We start from the raw sequence: 21,854 nt of genomic DNA on the forward strand, positions 1-21,854 counted from the left end.
TAAAAGTGTTTATTTACTACAATATTTATTTTACATTACTCTGGACTGGTACCTAAAGCGCAGGACTGATTGCATTGCGTTCTCATAATTAAGAATCATCTTAATATTGAATCAATATGCTAGTTAGGTGTGGATAATGATAGTTAGTAATATATACATAAAACTTATATAGCGTATAGCCATATCAATTAATTATGAAATAAAATAAGTATAAAAATTCTTGTCAAAGACCACTTTTGGGTTTATTCATGTAAACACGCCAAGTTTCAAGAACTACAGATGTTTTCATCAACAGGTTAAAAAAATGTTTTAAAAAAAACTTCATTTATGATTTTCAACTTGCAATCGGTGAATAACTTTGGGAGATATCAGATTTTTAACAAACCAATATTTAAGTTTTTATTTGTAAAGATAAAAGGTTCAGAATCAGAATGACATGTAAATCTCCTATTCCAATAAGTTAGTCTCTAAACAAGCCGATAAAGTATCTTAATATTAACTCAAGTACTAAATCAGTAGGTTACTGATAACAGCCCCTGTTTCGGGGTGAAGACCCTGAATCACGAATCACTTGTGTCGAATTTCATCATTATTTAAGTTTATCGTGAACTATCTTACTTTAAAGGATATCTATTAATACTATAAATCACGCAGTTTATCTTTGCATTGTATATCCTACCAAGTTATTTAATAAACCCTTTTGTAGTGATAAATTAGAACAGGAGAGTCGTTATTTAAATTTAATTTTATTTGACGTTTTACAAAGTTTCGAATTTAAATGAAAAACAAAAATTTAATGACAATATTCATACGTGTATATTTGGCTACCACACACAAGGTACTATATTTGGTATTCGACTAGATATTTTCATGATAATATTTATTTATTACTACCCTAAATTGGCATCTGAATCGCGTATTTTATCACTTAACCATTGTTTATTATAAAAAATAAGTTGACGTATGCGATATGGTGATCGATATGGCGATTGTTATTAATTAAAAATTAATTTAATGTACACATATGTACAACATTTTGAGTGTGTCCAAATACTTGTTCACAAAATCTGGATTATCTCCAATTACAGGAGTTATTTTCATATTATTTTTTGACATCTCATCAAAGATGAAGAAGAATATGGAAGTCTGGGCATTTACGGGGCTTACGACCCGTAAATGTAATCTGATCTCACATACTAATATAAGAGTTTCTGCTTAATAAAAAGCTTCTTTACATCTCACCAATAGATGTCTCTAGTGAAGTTCTAGTGATTCATGAACAAGGTTTCTAAATTGGTTTATATATATAGAACTTCCAAGAATTTGAGTAGAGTGGTTGTCAATAATGGGTAGAATTGGTGAATGTTACACGTGTGTAAAGCGATCACTTAAACCAGCCTATGACGGTCGTAAGCCCCATAAATGCCCAGACTTCCATATTCTTCTTCATCTTTGATGAGATGTCAAAAAATAATACACATATGTATATATTAGGTTGATTGCATAAGTAATGCCGTATTTTTACGTAGACTGTGGCATATTTTTTTCACCAACCGTGTTAACAAATATTCTTAATGGTGTCTTTGTATCATATAAAGGAGGGTCTCTTTTCAGTTTAATTTTTTTTTCAGTTTACCGTTAGCGGTTGAGCTTTACAGAGATGATAACACAACAAGGAGCTAAATTGGGATGCTTTGAAGCATTCACCTTACTCTTCTGATTTAGCTCCTTCTGATTTTCATATTTGTTATCTTTACAACATGATTTAAATGTAAAAAAAATAATGTAGATCAAATTAATGTAATGTTCTCATTAGACAAACGACTTTATGTTTATATTTGTAATTAACAGTCTACTTAAATACTCTACACACAGCTGGATACAAAACACACACCACTGTCGGAAAAAATATCAATTAATCACTCGTTGATATGCATTTCATTGCATGTTTAAGCTTAATGTTAGTGGTTTAGGAAAGTTCGCCCTCAGGTAAAATTGTTTAATGTAAGAATGTATGAAAATACTGAATTTATTTCAACCCTTGAACGAATAAGGGTTTTATTTGTCCCTACAAATATATATATATTTTTTGTTGATGCAATATTAATATCTCTGATTGATTATTGTTTTAGTACATCGCAATATCCATCAAATTAAAAAAAAAAGTAAAAATCATATTTTTTTAACACGTTTTCATATTATTTTTTGACATCTCATCAAAGATGAAGAAGAATATGGATGTCTGGGCATTTACGGGGCTTACGACCGTCATAGGCTGGTTTAAGTGATCACTTTACACACGTGTAACATTCACCAATTCTACCCATTATTGACAACCACACTACTCAAATTCTTGGAAGTTCTATATATATGAACCAATTTAGAAACCTTGTTCATGAATCACTAGAACTTCACTAGAGACATCTATTGATGAGATGTAAAGAAGCTTTTTATTAAGCACGTTTTCACGTTTTCATATTTAAATTTATCCAATTTAACACTTCCCTTACCTTTCGTCGTTTACTTTGTATAATACTTAATAATTGATATGTGTTTGTATGTGATCAGTTAAAGGCTTGAAAATATACAAACGAACACTTCTTCGATATGAATATTTTGTACTTATTTTCTGGCCGTTCAATATTAAATATCAATAAAAAAAAAATGCGATTGTAAATACGAAACTCCGGCATAATTTATCATCTTAACTTTGATAAGTTTGGAGTTTTTACTGAAACTACACACTGTAGACTATAGACATTATGTACTGTCTTAAAAGTTTAAAGCTTTACAAAATATTGCACTACGGCACCGCACCAATTAGCGATCTCAACTTAGTTTCTTCTCTCGGGAAAATAATTTTTCACTGCATAATATATATATATATATATGTATATATATATATATATATATATATATATATATATATATATATATATATATATATATATATATATATATATATATATATATATATATATATATATATATATATATATATATATATATATATATATATATATATATATATATATATATATATATATATATATATATATTTATATATATTTTTTTTTTGTGAAAAAGACCTTGCCTGTAATTTTTTGACGCTTTTGAATATGAGTTATAGTGATTCAAACATACATAAATAAATTAATTATAATATGGTATGTCCATTTCGTGTTTTTAATTGTACTATGTGGAAGGCTCTCATGGAAAGTCCTGAACTTATGAATCACAAATCACAGCTTGCACAAACTCGTCGGAATACGGATATGCAGCCCCGGAATGTCACAGGCATTGCTAATATCTTTATTTCTCGGCAATGGCAGCGCCACCTGTTTAACATTACAGCAACATACGCAAAATAAAGCATTGTTCGTGGTGGATAGCGTACTTCTTGACAACTGCTGTTACTTAATTTTTTTTATTTCATTGTTGTTTCATAGATATTCTCTATTTTTTTTTAAATTTACAAGCATTGTAAAATTAAACATATTTAAACATGTTTTTAATTTATTTTCATTTTCCATTCTACCAGACTAAGCCACACCAACGCATATTTTGGTATAAGATAGTATGAAATAAAATTTAAAGAAAGTTCAAGGGACTTCTTATTTAATAGATAAATAAAATATAATACTAATAAAATTAATACTTATCATGTTAAAAAAATATACTTGAATGAAGTAACGTGATTCTTGATTATTAAATGTTACGTTATTGTATCAAATAATATAACGTGGTGATGATACTTTAAGAGTATAACAAACGTAATCAGCATTAATCAGCATTTATCAGCATTATTTCACAAATTAGGCGATTAGGAATAAAACGATGTAAATTGGGAGTAATTTAGACACAAAACAACGCTGAAATGGCCTAAAACATTAGCGGGATTGTTTTTTCAGACGTTTCAGTACGGTCGGGTTGTGGATAGGTAGACCCGGTCGATGATTGTCTGGCCTGTAGCCAAGGCTGGCTGTAGCTGTGTCCGTGGTAGCCAATGAGGGGGAGCCTTGTTCCTGTTCGTAGTTCGCGAAACGGCCAATATCAATATGCTTATGGAAGCATCCCCTTGTTATGGAAATATTAGTGACTACTTGTTGAGCGACCTCCTTGTCAGCTTAACATCTACACGGATTTTATACTTGCACAAGTGGTTGAGCTTTTTACTTGCTTTCACTATTATTTTTTATGAAAGATAAACATGATTAAAGAAAACACTTCGTTTTTTACCAATTGAGTTTTATTATAGACTTCATGTTTCAGAAGTTAAACTTCCATCATTCATTATAAAGTTATTATACAGACCTGAATGATGGAAGTTTAACTCCTGAAACATGTAGTCTATAATAAAACTCACGTGGTAAAAAACGAAGTGTTTTCTTTAATCATTGTAACATGTCTTACCACAAAGTTAATGCCGAAACAATAAATAAAATAAAGATAAACATATTTCTTATTATTATTTTTTGACATCTCATCAAAGATGAAGTAGAATATGGAAGTCTGGGCATTTACGGGGCTGACGACCGTCATAGGCTGGTTTAAGTGATCACTTTACACACGTGTAACAATCACCAATTCTACCCATTATTGACAACCAAACTACTCAAATTCTTGGAAGTTCTATATATATATATATATGAACCAATTTTGAAACATTATTCTTGAATCACTAGAGACATCTATTGGTGAGATTAATAGTAGTTTTTTATTGAGCAGAAACTCTTAAATATTAGTATTTGAGGTCGGACCTCACATTTTTTTTATTATTATTATGAATGATAATAATAAAAATGAAAAAGATATTTTCTGGCGTTTCTCACGTATGTGATTATAATCCAGGATTCGGATCTCGCATACTAACAAAAGAGTTTCTGCTCAATAAATAGCTTCTTTTCATCTCACCAATAGATGTCTCTAGTGATTCAAGAAAAATGTTTCGAAATTGGTTCATATATATATATATATAGAACTTCCTAGAGTTTGAGTAGTGTGGTTGTCAATAATGGATATAATTGGTGAATGTTACACGTGTGTAAAGTGATCACTTAAACCAGCCTATGACGGTCGTCAGCCTCGTAAATGCCCAGATTTCCAAAGTCTCCTTCATCTTTGATGAGATACTAAAAAATTATATGAAAGATAACCATAATAATGCTGTTATATCATGCTTATCATTTTCCATGCATTAAGACTTCTGAATGTACTCTAATGGAAATTAAAACACTTTGCAGTGAAAATTTGTCGCAGTCTTTATGTGATTTACCAAACATATACAACAAATTAATTTCTTTATCGCCGTGATTACGAAAATTATCGTTTTATTACTTTAAATATTTATTAATATTATTTTATCACTTATAGTGCAAACAAAAAACATTAAAATGAAATTACATGAAGTGAAACGATTACAACATTTTACAAGATGAAGGAGGATGGTAAGCCCGTAAAAGGAAGTAGGTTTTACGAGTTTTGTAGACAGTTTTTTGACTAAGGTCTCAGCAGGTGATTTTCTGCATCATATTGGTGTTGCAACTCGTGAGATACATAAAAACAACAATCGTTGATTTAATAAAAATATATAGATGTATAATATTACTAGGATTGGTTTCTGGGGACCTTAGCCATATTTGAGTTTAAATGAGGGCAGATGTGTACAAAAGGTACATGTTGCTGCTTAAGAAGTTGTGTACTTTAAAAAAAAATTATTTAATTATAATACAATATCAATACCGTTTTTAAAACAATCATCTTTTTATCAGAAGTAAGCTTTGATTAATTTATAAGTTATTCTTCTTCTTCTGTCCCTGAACTAGACCCAATGGTATATAGGGCACTGCATCTCATCGATGCAGTGCTATCTGGATCAATAATGGATCAGTCATGCGCTTCTAGGTATAAAAAATCGTTTTAATTTTTTAAGTCTTATTAAAAGTACGAGTATGTTTTTAATTTTTCTGAATTTAAATGATTCAAATTAATAATTTTCAAACTATTCAAGTTTAAAATAGTATGCGAGAGTTAAAGTAAAAAAATTTTTGGTATGATTATTATTGAAGTACGCGATAAGCCCTGACGCCGACGTCCAAGAGAATGCAGAATGGTGGATACAAACTACCGTGTATCCCGTTTTTTACTTTGCGATATTTTACGAGAAAAGGATTTCACCTTATTTCGTGTTTCTTTTTCAAGTCGGTGGAGCGTCGCACTTGAAAAGGGTCCAGTAATCAATAAGGAGCTTATCCCAAGGGTCCTCCTAGATTGGTCTTATTGGTCAATACAAATTGACGAAAAGGGATGTGTATATCATAAGGCGTATGGTGTTGGAACATTCACCAAAGGTCTATATAAATTCTGGACGTTCGTAAATTGTGGAGAGATAGAAGGTTGGCAGGAAACAGTTCAATAAAACTATCCCCCAAGGGAGAATACAGCCTGCTCAAAATATAAATAGGCTTAACGTATAGAGAAAGCGTTTGTTTTCCGGGTTAATAGGGAGGAAATGTGTGATAAGAAAATATTCGGAGGGAGCGTTTGGCTGTTAGTTATTGGCTAGCGGGTGGAAGCACGTCCAAATGTTATGTCCAATATGGGTTAACTTTATTTCCTTGCTTCATATATCAATTTGAAATCACGGTATGTACAAAGAACGCCATCTCATTTTTACTTTGAGTTTTACTTAGTAAATACCACTATTTCTTAATATCTTAAGCTTCACGTGCGGTGTTTGAAAATGATGCGGAATGCATCGAAACACGTGTCATAAAAGATTTATTTTAAAAAAGTGGTTTTAACGAAATAAAACTAAAATTAAAAATGGATATATTTAACCACAAGGTGAATGCCGATTCAATTAACGGAAAGTAATATCTAATTTAATATAATATGAATATAGCTTGTCAAATCCACAGTACTTAACTTTGTTTATTTACAGTGTAATAAACCCGTTATAGTACGCGAAAAAACCAGTTTATATCATACTTTTACCAAGTTGAGAGCTCAGTTTTACTGGAATCGTGAAATGAAAGTTTTACCTGAAAATTCACGGCAGATATCCAACCACACCTTTCAATTCAAAATGGCCAATCTGAATTGCAAATAGATCCTCAGAAGTAGAAACTAGGGTCGGTTCTGTCAGTTCAACCGCTCACTTTGTTCAGTTCTGATTCACATTTCAATTTTCCTCAGAAATTCTCATCTGAATATGGAGTTTTTCAATCAACTCCATCGGCCTCTCAGGACAAACTGGGAATAGTTAGACGCATATTTCAAATTTAATTTTTAAAATGTGTCAAGGTTCGTAAGGAATAAATAATTTAAATGTTTTTTTTTCTTTCCACACAGGTAATCAACAAAAAAATAAGTAATATATAACCTTATGAAATTATATTACTGAGTTTATTAATATTTTTTTACATCCTTTTAATTGTTAAAAATACTTTGATAGTAGGTTAATATAAGTTTTTAAATTTATTAAGTAAATATATTTCTATGAAGTTGAATTATCGTTAGAAAGGAGGTTATATATTTTTTATAATTTAATATAATTAACTTATGATCATGTTTATTCATATGATTTATTACATGTTTATTTACTATAACTAATTTCAAAGTTCATTGTTAAATATTTTCACCGTGAATTTTCTCAGCTTGCGAGATATAGCGTATAAAATATTTGGATTTGTTTTGTAAATGATTTATAAAAAAACGTCAAAAATATCAGATCCTTTCACATTGAAATGTGAAAAGGCATTTCGGATTATTAAATTTGCATGTCGACTTCTGAAGGCTTCGCATCCAGAGTTTCTGCCTGTTCGCTCTGTGATTTGTTTATCGGCTACGGGGTCATTCCAACGAGTTTCCATCAAAGGAAAGAAATGAGTTATTGCAACTTCTTTCCGGGGAAAGTTTTCAATTAACGTTGTTTACCGTTCTTAGTTCTTACTGTAGCCAGGAACATCCGAGGACTGTAGAACGCTCGAAGCTTAGAGCCAATGAGGAGATTCCTACGTTTTCTCATTGCAGGCTAAGTAAGCATAAGTAAGCATGTTACATTCCTCGAATTTCAGGGTTAGTTAACTCTGAATAGATTACCCTCCCTAAGAAGATATCTCTTGTGTATTGCGGGTGGTGATTTAGGCTTTCTTTGTTTGGAAGGTTTCCGTGCAAGACATTTAGGAGTAAACTATTGTTACGTAGAAAACGCTTTTTACTCGACACAGAAAGGGCGGAGGGATGCAATTTATTCAAATACAAAATATAAATCATGCTCGTACTAAACAGGGAGAACAAAAAATAATAGTAAGGAAATAATAGTTGGAAATAATAATTTATGTTATAACTAAAAATGAAGATTTTAAGTATTTCTATGATGACCAAAAAGGATTTTGTATTAACAGGATCACAGTTTCTTATGGATCAAAGTTGTTATCCTTTTTTTCATCTTAATCATGCTTCTTTCTAATTAGTGCGGAGGTTTCTAACGCGCAGCGATCTAAACGCAGTCCCGACTTCCTTAACTTATACAAGTACCTTAAGGCCCAATAAACGATAAATCGCTTAATTTTCTATAAACCCAGACAACATTTAACGTATTTGAACATTTTGCTTAAAACACAAAACAAAAATGTATTTCTTTGATCAAATATATGGTTTTGAAAAGAGTAATGGAAAGCTAAGAATGAAAAAAATGTTTAAAAATATTATTTTAATATATTCCTGCCTATTCTAAAAAAATGTGTGAAGAGAGATGTCACGTTCTGCATTTGTACGTTTGAGGTCGAAGCCTCAAATATGTAAAATTATTTGTACAAGTCCCTGGTGATATAAAATTATTTTTGAATAAAAGTTTGAGAATTGTTTTTATTGTCAAAACTCATGTTAGTTTGTTATGAAATAAAATGTATTATATTTGCTTATTATTTTTTTTACAATCTAGGCTTTTACAATAAGGGCTTATTTATACACATTTTTAAAAATAATCATGAAAATTATTCTTAACTCATGCATTTTGTCAAAGACTACAATCTCCTCAAGGCGATCCATCGAATTTCCGATAACCATGTATAATTAAATAATAAGCACACAAATTAAGCCTTTCTACTTACTTTCCCCACCCCTGTGGCCTCCTTAGCGCCGATCCTTCTCAGTAGGGCCGGAGGGGGTGCAGGGGGGGCTCGCTGCAGGGCTGCGCTGAAGCCCCCGATCCCCTCCCGCGGGGCTGCGGCCCCCGCCCCCTCGTCCTCCCTCCGCCGCCTGTGGGGTGATCCATTCAGGTTTAGTTTGGCCGCGGCTCTGGAAGAAAGAAAAATTTATTTATTATTTCGTAAATACAACATCATTTAATTGTTTTTATTTTTATTTTGTACGGGTAAATAATTTTTGAATCTAGATGAACATTTTTTTAAATTTAGATTTTAATAACTAAATCAAAAACATGTGGTTTCCATTCAGGTTTAGTTTGGCCGCGGCTCTGGAAGAAAGAAATGAATTAATTTAATATAAAATAATTTAAATATGGCTCTTTTGTATTTATTTTTATATGTCTAAATAGTTTTAAAATCTTGATTATCATTTTTTTAATTCAGATTTTAATAATAAAATTTAAATCATTTAAAAGAAATAACTAAAGAAGTGCCCACAATGTAGTATTTTACGAAAATGGTGCCAAATAAATTATAAAAATAAATTATCCGAACTTATTATTATTAAAATTGGTAAAATAGTCATGTATTTATGTGAAAGCTAAGGTTAATCAGCTAAGCTCTTCTTTCTGAATCCATAACTCAAACTAATATTATTTTTAATATGATGTTTAAATTATTTTTTAAAATTAAATATACGTTTATTTTCTACAACTAAATAACCTTATAGCATTGATAAAGACCACAAAACAACTGACGACTACTGTTGATTTACTTGAAGTTTCACCTTTAAATTCAATTTTACTAAAAATATATAAACCGACTTTTTTTTTATTTTGTGGTAAAAAAATATTAAACTGTGTAAGATTTTTTTAAGTGTGAAGTACGATTCTCATACGTTTATAAATAAAAAAGTTTTGTTAAATCCGGTTCTGCAAAATTAAAAAAAAAGTTAATTTATTTATAGAAGGTTTCGTTAAAAGTAGATCGAAAACAAAGCAAACACAAAGAAAAACAATGCACTAAAAAAGCGAAAACGTTCTCGTTATTAAAATTTTCTTGGGTATTTTAAGGATTTATTTTAATACTTTTCTCAAAGAAGGAATTGAAAAATTACTCTCTAATACAAGATGACTTGAGATGTTCAGCTGCAACGGACGGCTTAATATAAAAATCTTCAAAGAATGCCTAGTATCTAAGTGTTCCAGCATCCATACAGATAATGGGGGAAATTCTCAGGTCGGCGGAAGGAAAGATTGAAATAAACGGATACATTTTATTTTCCACGGCACTTGAATGATTAATGACAACTGTACGTGGAGCAAATGTAATAAGGGGTAACTTACATACACACTTGAATAATATATTAGGTAATACACACACATTTCATATCTTACACCCATTTTTCAACGTTGCATCGCGAGACTTTTTGTTACGACAATAATAATATTAAATAAATATTTTCATTTTTTCTTGTTTTTTGTATCCTATGCACTATTAGGTGTGGATAGAAAAGGTACGTTTTGATTATTTAGCAATCAATTGAGTTAAGATTGTTTTTTTTTTATTTAAATTTCACTTAATAAATACCACTACTTCTTAAAATCTATTGTGACGCGTGTTTCAATGCATTATTTTAAAATGATTAAAGAAAACACTTGTTTTTTACCACTTTTTACTCAAGTGGTAAAAAACAAGTGTTTTCTTTAATCATTGTAACATGTTTTACCACAAAGTTAATGCCGAAACAATAAATAAAACATTATTTTAAACATAGAGAGAGAATGTGGATATACGTAATTAATTTATGATTAATTGTTAATAAAGCATTTAAAATGATAAAGTTTTAAATTAGTACAATAATGAATAACTGTATTATTTCAAATGCGTTATCTTTTTTAAAATATTTCTATCAATTGATCGGCAGTCATTTAGTAGAAATGCGTACCCATTTAATAAATAATTTAATAAATAATAATAAGTTTTTACCAAGTAAAACTTAAATGCAAAAAATATTTTTTTTTTGTGATAAACTTAAATAAATATTTCGTATATACACGATATGCGGTATTTAAAAATGATACAAAATGTCTCAAAACATGCCTTATAATAGATTTTTAGAAACATTGGTTTTAGGTTAGTTAAATGTAAAATGAAATAAATATAAATATTACTACAAAGTGACTGCAGAATCAATTTATGAATTATTTTTCTTTGCGATTAATGAAGTATTTTTAAAATAATAAAATCATTTTATTTCTTTTTTACGCTGCAGCACCTTAATTCGAGAGTATTTTTATCGCCAAACTACCGAATCCTTTTCCTGAAAGAGGATATTTCATTTTGCAGTTCATGTGGAAATGATTGCCCTTTCTTTTGTGCTTATCAATCGATTCTACCCTCTACAATAAGAAAAGGAGTAGTGCACCTACTTTGCAGCAAGGGAAAATCCTACTAAACCCTCCCTTTTATTTTATGCCCCGTCCTAACGATAAGATTTTTAACCCTATGAGTCAAAGTTGACATTTGCACCTGATGCCCTTTAGGAAAGAACGGAACCATTCTTTCAAGACTCGCGCAAGTTAACCTTCTTTCTTGTACCTATACCGACGGACCGGAGTTGCGACATGATTTATACAAAAGACAGCTTGTCTAGACGTTATGCTGCAACACTAAATCATTTGCTTGGAGTGTTTACAAATATTAAAATTTCTTCTGTCACTTTAGCAGGTTGAAAAAACTCTTAAATTGGAGGCAACTTTGTATTTTGCAACAGATTAAAAAAAAAATCGATGCTTATAAATTGTAAGAGTTACAAAACATATTGTACAAACGTTTATATCAATACATAACGAGAGCTGTATTACAATTATTAAAGATGTTACCACAAATTAAAATCTGTTTTACTACAAAACCTACTAACAGATAATTTTTTTAAAAACATGTATATTATTTGAAATCTATATGTTACTTAAAAAAATGTTCGTTTGTTAAAAATCGCAAAATTCTTCAAGTTTTTCGTCGATTGTTTCAAAATTTTAACGCAATGTCATATGTTCGTATTTTTAATGTAAAATATGAGCACATTATAACACATCATAAACTTGTGACAGGTGTAAAAGATATATATAAATATTTTTTTACCGCACTATATCTTGAACGTTACAGTAACGCATGCAATGCTAAATATTGTTCATGGTGAATAGTATTGTTCTTGACAGCTGGTGTCATTTATAATTTTTAAATATTTTCGATTGCATTGTTGTTTCAGAGATTTAAAAAATTTTCATTGCTTCATTTTGAATATATTTTACACCTGTTAGATTATATAATTAGACTTTTTCATAATAAATAACATAAATTAGAGATATTCTATATATGACTACAAAAAAAGGATTCAGGAATATATATTCTTAATACTGATAACTCCGAATATAAATATACAGTTAATGTTAAACTTTGTAAAAAAAGTTTAAAAATTATTATATATTTTAAAAGTTATTATGAAATATTATTCTTTTGAGACTTTAAGTAAAAGTAACTTCCTAAAAAAGCTATCAAATATTTTAGTATGTCGTAAACTAGAAAACTCAATCTTAAAAATGCTACCTTAACGAAACTTATGTAGTAACTTAACGAAACTTAGTACCTTAACGAAAGTAGTGTTTTAGGGTTTAAAGTCCAACTTTCACTTAAAGTTGCCTTTGTTTCAATACCAAACTGTTTTGTTTTCAATAAATATGTGCTTATAAAATTAAAATTATAAAAATAAATAAATATAGACTCAATTTAAAACCATACATCAATAAAACGAAAGAGAGAAATAACACAGAGGAAAAAACATTGAAAAATTTTAAAGAATTATGATTTAGTTTTTCGCACTATAATGATACTAATACAAACAATTTTAATTTTAGATGGCGGCCATTAAGATATCAATTAAAATATGAAAACTACCCCTTTTGTGAGGTTAATTCCCGCATTTGAGTATAAAAATTTGTATTCACTCCAAATATTGTTTCCAAAGATTTATATTTATGTACCTAAAGTAAGTGAGTAACAACACCAAGATGAAGCTTGTCAGGAGCTTGGTCCACTCCATTTTTCTCTATGCTGCTGAAACATGGACTATAAAAGCAGCAGAAAGGAGAAAAATTGATGCCTTCGAAATGTGGTGTTGGAGGCGCATGCTCCGAATTCCATGGACAGCTAGACGCACCAATGAGTCCATTCGCCAGGAACTACGCTTGGATGGCTTGACTCTGGCCAATATCTGTACCCGACGGATTCTCCAGTTCTTTGGACACGTTGCGCGTGGCAACGAGGATAGCCTGGAACGACTAGTTGTGATCGGTAGCCTGGAGGGAAAGAGAGGGAGAGGAAGATCCTCCACACGATGGACCGATCAAATTAAGGCAGCAGTAGGCACCTCAGTGGTTGGAGCGCTACGTGCAGCGCAGTCAAGGGATAACTGGAGAAGAGTCATTGCTTATGCAAGGGTCATAACCCTCAGCAATGAGGATTAAGACGGAGAAGAAGAAGACCTAAAGTAAATTATGTAATTATTGTCCGCTTCCGTAGTGTAATGGTCAGCACGCTCGGCTACCATTCTGGAGGTACCGGGTTCGATTCCCAGGGGGGTCAAATAAATATAAGTGATTTTTTCACTCTAATATTTATTCATAGATTGGTACCTGAAGCGATGGGCTGATCACCTTTCCTTCGTGAGTTAACGATCAAGATAACACTGCGTTTATATAATGCAGTGCCCCATGCACCATTGGGGTGCGAATAAGGGTTTGAATTTGAATGAATTAAAGATAGTCGTGAATAGTAATAGTTTTAGAATCACGAACATAATATTAATCGTGAAGGTATATTAGTGTGTGTAAACAGGACATGAAATCCCGTAAACAATCGATCAACTCTATGACACTGACATTACACACAACTTGCTAACACGTTTAGGATAAATGACCCATGATACACGCATACCTTAGGTCAGCTAGCTTCTCGCCGACTGGAAGTTCATGTATAATATATTAATGTACATTTGATAATAATTTTGCATTTTAGATATTTTATCGACTATCGACATTCAGAATAGTCTGAGCTCACAATCCCGAGGTATTTTTACGACAAAAAGGTGTAATTAAATTTATTAATTCTGTTATCGTAAAAGCTAAGGAGGCCATGATTTTGAAATAGGTATCAATTTACGATGGATTACGGTTCGAGTCTATAGAGTGAATCCAAATTCTCTAACTAACCACGAGATTGCAATCAGAGTGAAAATTTTATTTTTATTTGAAACGATACATAGTATAAACTAATTACTTATAATTAGAAGGTGTTAAGACATATTGTTTTATATAAACCACAATACGTTACTCGTAAAAAATAAAAATAAATCTAGTTTTTGGTAGAAAAACGAATGATGGAATTAATTTGTAAAATATTCCTTACTTTTAAATAAGTATGTCGTTTTAACACTTACATAAATTTTAATCGTTTCGTATTTAATTAATGAGTTATGAATTATTTAGTATCATAACACATAGTTATGATACCCTCCCTAAAGTTAAGCGGATAACACAAAAATGAATTACACCATTAGAAACACCATAAAGATGAATGACCGCCATATTTTCAGGGAACTAAAATGCCCTTGATATTAATCCAATGCGGACTTCCTAACTTTAGAATTATTTTTTAAGGGTAAGCACCCGGGGTACAAGAGGGTTGTGTGGGATAAATTGGTAGCTGCCATGCAATGTTAAAGCATGAGCATTCAATGTTAATTCCAACATATTTTTAGAAACTATTTAAATAGAATATCAAATTAATACTATTTCTTAGTTCGAGAATTGTTAATTTAGTAATAAAATATAAATCAAGTTAAACAAATATACTCTTACATATGAATTTATATATGTTTGAATATTTTATTCAATTGAATAATAATAAAATATACAATTATTGATATATTCTTCTTAAGTTATTAGCGATTAATTTTTGACACAACGAAAAATAATAATAAATCGTATCAGTGATATGAGATGCTGATGGGTCAGTCTATTGCACTTTACTACTTTATGAAGAGATATAGCGTCTAGTTGACATAGATTCAAGAATTTAAAAAAATTAAGTAAATGGCAATTATTTTCACTTTAAACAAACTAACAAACAAATTGACATTTTTTGAACGAATATAGAAGAAAAATATAATATAATAGTTGTCAAAAATTTCATAAAAAATGTACGAGCTTATACACTTTTGACTGGTGGAAATTTTATTAAAAATTGAAAAATGGATCTTGTTTATAATGATTTTAAGCTTTCTGGGTAAAAAAAACGGAAATTCTATAGAAAAACTATAATAAAAAATACAGATTTTTTGAGACGCTGGGTGTGAAGAGATGAGGGTTCGGTGAGTTTATTTTTTGTTGTTGTTGGATTTTTCATTAAAACATTCAACATTATACACACCAATATTTTGTTTATCAAAACTTTTAACGAATTAAAATATTTTTTACTCTTTACTTTTATCGATCTAAACAAATATTTCGGTAAACGGTATTTTATTTTGGTAGTTTTTTATTACGAATTTTACTATTTATATGAAATGGATAAATAATACCAAAAAATTATCTTAATATTTTTGTGTTTGCATTTACATAGAATGACTCGCATACTTTGGATAGGAGGGACCCCTTGTTTGGGGTTTTTTATAACAGGTTACAATAAATTCGATATACCCATTAAGAAACAATTCTTAATATTTATCTTCAAAATTTAAACAGGATATTTTTGTTTATAAATACTTTTGAAATAAACAATCAAAAAACAGTATTTTATCTTGGAATAAAAAATTAATCCTGTTTTTTACTTGTAAATGAAAAAAAACATAAATTATCACATTATAACAGACAAATGATAACAGATTAGCGCTTGTTATTATCATTATATAAAAACAGATTATATTAACATACGGTACAATTATTTAATGAAATAGTCTGAAAAGTTTAAATATAACCAGTAATAAAAAAATAGGTAAATGAAAAATTTATTTAAATACAAAATCAGGAATTTATGTGAATTCCTTGGGAATCTCTGCTAGACTTTGTTCCGCAGTGCAGTGGATTAATTATTGCTTCAGTATCCACGCGAATTGTTCCCATATTAACGCATGAATAATATAAACATAATCAGGTAAGCCGGTGTAATATGCACTAAATAAGTTATGGTTTCATCAGACGCATATAGCCATTCTTATACACGTATTCAAGTTATATGAGTATACTAAAGCATGATCAAAATGAGAGCATTTAAACGTAATACTACTAGTATTTAAAATATGTATTTGTATTGAAATTTATCAATGGATTTTAAATTTTCTAAATTATAAAAATTATATTGCAAGATATACTAAAAAGAAGTTGAAGCGTATTAAAAAATTGTTAGAATATTTTTTTTACGTTTAGGCCTATCTTAATTTTCTAATTAGGACCGAAGTGGAAGGGTCAAACATATATTATAGGATACTTAAATATTTAGCATTACAAAGAGCAAATAGTCGTAGAAACTCCTGATTTTTTCTTCTAGAAAGCCATACTTGAAATCGGGGCAGTTCCATAATAAATTTAACAATAGTATTTTGAAATCAGATTCAAATATTGTATGATATTTTCTGTATAACTTATTATATCACATGAACTGAGGATAAAGTGTCCAATTTGAATATATTTTTAGGCACGTTTGCATGTAATTGTTTTTTTTTCTTCGCTTTAATAATAATTTTTTTAAATAATGGCAATCGATAAAAATAAAAATTTAAATTTAATTTATTTTCATAATCTAATATTAAATCACCTTCAGGTGATTTAAGATGTTCTTCCTTTATATAGACCTCTATTATGCATAGTTGTGAAGAACTATAATTTGAACTCATGATTTTATTTTTTGTATTCTGATGTATCATATATTGTAACTGTTGTTCTTCCTTCCAATAAAAAATATAAGATTCTGATTAGTCACGTTCTGATCGATTTGAAATTGTGATAATTTATGTATATTTTATTTTTATACCTTGGACAGTTTTTCGAATAAGTTTTTTTTGGAACGAAATGGCAGTTCCATTTGTTGAACGTAACAGCAACATATGCAATTCTAAATATTGTACAGACGGAGTGCTTCTCGAAATCTGCTAAAATATTGTTTCCCCCAAGCATTATGAAAATAAACATTAATAATTACCAAAAATATTAAAAATATGTGCGTAAAATCTTTTTTTTATTTAAAACTAGTATTGCATTTTTTTAAAATTATTTCTTACATTTATTATTGCAAAATAAGGAGTTTAATTGTAAGTAGTACTTCAATTACAGATCAATATTTTCTAAAATAAAGATGAGGTAATTCTAAATTGAATAATAAATAATTTAATATTCCCCAAATTTCTACATTTCATTGCTGGTTAGAAGCACAATAATAATTAAAATACGAAATGATTTATTTAAACCAAAATAATTATTTCTCGTGAGTCGATATATTCACGGTGTGGTCGGAGCCCGGAACTATGGGGATTATTAACCGACTCCTGTGTAGCGGCAATAAACATAGCCCAGTAATTAATATAAACCGCCAGCAGAGCTTATTAAGGTGTTTCACTAACGAACGAACTAATCATTTTATTTAATAGGTTACCCTGTTTTTATTTCAGGTATAAGGAAAGTAAAATATTATTCCGCATTTGAAATTTCTTTCTGATTTTTTAACGAGCGAATATTTTGTGCCGGTTACCGGTGGTCATTTATCATTCGGAACAAAACAACCGAAGGGGGTAATGAATACTGTAAAATCATTCTAGTTAAAAGTTGAAATGATTTACGCACTTATAAGAGTAAGAGCAGTTAAATAAATCATTATATTCTTGTGCAGTAGCAATAAATTACAAATGCAGTGCAAAACTTTCGGGCGTCCGCCGCTAAGCAAACTCCCCTCCCCGTAAAGCGCCCTAGGCCGATAATTCCGACTTAACACAGATCCGCGAAATCTACTAGAAAAAGAGAAAAAGTTCGCGAAAACGCAGCGAAACGAGGTGCTACGGGGAAAGTTTTAAAACCTACCGAGGGGAGGGCGAAAACGAGGAAAGGGTAATAATTTATTCGGCAAATCTTTTTCCTCTCGACTTTCACAAGCTTTGACATGTATAAAATACGTATCTTAATCTGAGTTACTGCTACACACCCTCCAGCTGCAGTCGGGCCGGAGTGTTTTGAAAAATAACCGCGGAGATTGCTTCTGGTGCGCTCCGAGGATGTGAATGGAACCGGCCTACCCGAGGAAGTACCTCGCAAAAAGGCAAAACAAGCGGAAATGAGAGAAACCATATTCTGGGTTCCTTCCTCGGTGCAAATATTCTACTGGGGGAGAATCACACGATATTTTATTTCTCTCGAGAATTTACATAATGCCATTTTTATAGTGGAATACACCACACATTTGAATGCAAAGATTTGGAGAATGTTAGGAGGGTACGCGGTCTTACATTTCCAGCTGCATTGTGCCTCGTATCGAAACCTCAAATTTAAATAAGCACTTCATCATTGTGTGAATTTCTTCACTTAAATAAATTGCGCTACTCGAGATTCATTTCAAACATTAGTTTCGTGTCTAATATCGTGAGATACTCGGGTAATTCGGTGGTGGAATATGATTTAACGTATTCCAACCTCTTCGTAACTGTAATTCGATCATCGTTTTGAAATCACGAACTATGTCAATTATGAGTTAGAGTGAAAGCCAAGCTTGTGGTATTCAGTATGTAAATGAGAGAATATGCGCTTAATGTGACATTAACAATTTAGAGTAAGGTTGGCGATGTACTAAATGTCATCTTCAGGCAAGACAGCGGAGAACATTAATCTTGTGTATTCCATATACGGGAGTACTCACGGAAACGATCGGTGGCATCACGACTATACCTACTTGACATTTGGCAATTTATTGGAATGCAGGTGAATTCTGTATGGCAGTGATTTTCAACCTTTTCGACTCGCGGAACCTTTTCTGAATCATTTTTTAGGAGAGTTCTCTAAGGTCTTTAATATGATTTAAAACTTAAAAGTTTTTTTGAAGTATTGTTAAAAATGTAATAGAAAGCGACACAAAATAAACATTTAACGAAGCATCTGTTCTAGTATTTTATTTTAAATTATCGTCAAAGTACGTAGTTTTAAAACAAAAATATGCACAGAAAAAGCATATAAAATCATTGTATGTTTTTAAAGTATGGACTTATAGAATAAATTATAAAAACCAAATATTTAAAAAAAATACTTCACATAAGAATGAAATTTTCATCGCTGCATTCATTTCCAAGTCAAAAGAAATAGATTCTATTAATTTATTTGTAAAAAAAACGTGTGAGGAACAATTTTGATTAGGATCCGAAAAGAAACATGTTAAATTTAACTTTTAGTAGGTAAATACCGATGCTTTTCAAAAACATTGTTGTGAAACTTGTTTCAATATATTTGAAATAATCATCAAACATATATTAATAATACCATGATCAAACACTGTGTTTAATAATGATGTAGAAAGTACGTGTCGAAATAAATTTTAACAAAGTGTTTAACAAGTAAAACATCAATTTTAAAATAGAAAGAGACTGTCGACAAAGTGACTATCGAGCTTAATTATTAAATCCGAAAAAAACGTTAATTTGGTATTAAATTAATAAAATAATTATTTTGAAACGAAAACGTGTGATTTAGTGCCGAGGCAGTGAGGTCGGTCGAATCTTAGAGATATGAGAGTAAACAGATCAGCCGCCTCATTGATTAAGATGTATCTATCCACATTTCCATATCATGTTCATATTACCATAATCAGAAGCGAAGGCCCGCTAGTGGCGTTCATTAGTTAGCGGTGACAACAATATTGCCGATGAAAGGTTAAGTGGCTCGGGTGGGGGTTACAATGGAGAGCGAAGATTAAGGGCGGCTTGTGTATTGTCTGGCCTCTCCTGCGGTGAGGCGGTTCGCTATTTACCCGGAAACCTCGCTCTTCTACTACCCGGCGAATATTATGTATCCCGCAGATCTCCATTGATCGGAGAGAAACTCGAGAAGATCTTAATAAAATGAAAATCTCAACTAAGTAACATAATTCCTTCAAAATGTTATTATTAGATTATTTATATTTGACATCATACAAAATTAGCAGTAATATTTCCTACAAAATATCTAAAGTTATGGTTAATTTAGTTGATTTGTTTAAAACATTCAGTAAGTCTCAAAATAGAAAAAGAAGTTTTTTTTTTATAACGCAATAGGAATATGAAATTGTGGACAACAAGGCTTACGATATGTACTATATATGCTGAATGACTTCTACATATTATGTATCTTGATAATTATCCCTCGGATGTTATATTCAGTATTTGAGGACAAAAATATAAGGATATGCACAGTCAAAATATTGTATAAAGTTTTTATAAAACATGACTTAAAAAAATCTAAATAAATTTGTATAATTTCCTTTCTTTTTTTTATGTTATGAAATTACTTTTGTTAAAATATTTATACTGACAGTAAAAATAATTATCATTAGCCTTTTTTTAATATTTAAAAACGAGATTTAAATTCTTTATAAATTCAAACAATATCTCGATTTAAAAAAATGTGTAAAAAAGCTTATATTGAAATATTTAATTTTTATTATGTAAAAATGTGATTCAAAAAATATAAATCTTATTAGAAGTTTATTATGTACTAGTTAAAAGAAGAATAATTAATTAAATTACCTACCTCAATGTTCTGTAACTAATTATCTCATTTAAACTTGCGTATTCAAATAGTTAGTAAAATTGTCCATAGTGGGTTTGGAAAATAAAATTACTTACACGAACTTGCAACTCAATAGTTATTTGTAAGTGTTGCAAGTCATTAAAGTTCATAGGAAAACATGTACTATGGTAAAAAGGGGGGCGGATCCCTTTCAGCACTCAATACGAGAAAACCTCCCCAAAAACCTCCATAACTCAAGTTGGCACAACTCTTGAAAGCTCCCGGGGAGACCTCAAGCCTTATTGCTTTAATATTTCTACTTTAAAGTCTAGGCTGTTTGGTTCACGTTCACACCCCTATAGAACCTACCAACCCTATATCAACCCCTGCATAGGAAGGATCGCGAATAGCTTGGATTACTGGGCCACAGCCTGGGTATTTGCGCCTATGTGAAAGTTTTCATCAAATGTTTGACATCTGGATAATTAATTTCAGGATTTTAATCAAGAAAGCTGCTGATGCTCAAATATTCCAGACAAATGTCACTTGGTAAGTACGTTGTTTTAATTTTCTTTGTATTTTGTGAACACTTTTTTTCTCTAAGCAACAAAACTTTTTTATATATTTTTTTATATTATTTAGAAACAAAGTTGTGTATTTCATCTTGAAATTATTTGCCAGCCGAAAAAATCTAACGTTTTAGTGAATAAATAAAGAAAATGACAACCGTTCATGAACTTGTTACTGGGGATTGTGTTTTTCATTAAAATAAACCTTCAAATTATAAAAACATTATTACATTATGATGAATATGCATCAGTTTAATTTAGTGCCATATGCATCATTATATGGATTAGCCCTAAATGCTTGAATTCAAAAGAATGGTTAAAATTCAAATACATAATTT

The 21,854-nt window shown here is 30.4% G+C and overlaps 1 protein-coding gene across 2 annotated transcripts in view; it reads right to left on the minus strand.

Moving 5' to 3' along the window:
• LOC148303346 (kinesin-like protein CG14535) overlaps nt 1-21,854 on the minus strand; it is a 95,883-nt gene that overhangs the window by 45,346 nt on the left and 28,683 nt on the right. For both annotated transcript variants that reach the window (XM_088270135.1, XM_088270134.1), the window contains exon 3: nt 9,117-9,303. In XM_088270135.1, the coding sequence (XP_088126261.1) occupies nt 9,117-9,303 (187 nt within the window). The remainder of the gene's footprint in view (nt 1-9,116; nt 9,304-21,854) is intronic.

The sequence above is a fragment of the Brachycentrus maculatus genome, unplaced genomic scaffold, assembly GCF_059751285.1.
Source record: "Brachycentrus maculatus isolate JH-2025_06_01 unplaced genomic scaffold, ASM5975128v1 h1tg000372l, whole genome shotgun sequence".
NCBI classification, from domain to species: domain Eukaryota; kingdom Metazoa; phylum Arthropoda; class Insecta; order Trichoptera; family Brachycentridae; genus Brachycentrus; species Brachycentrus maculatus.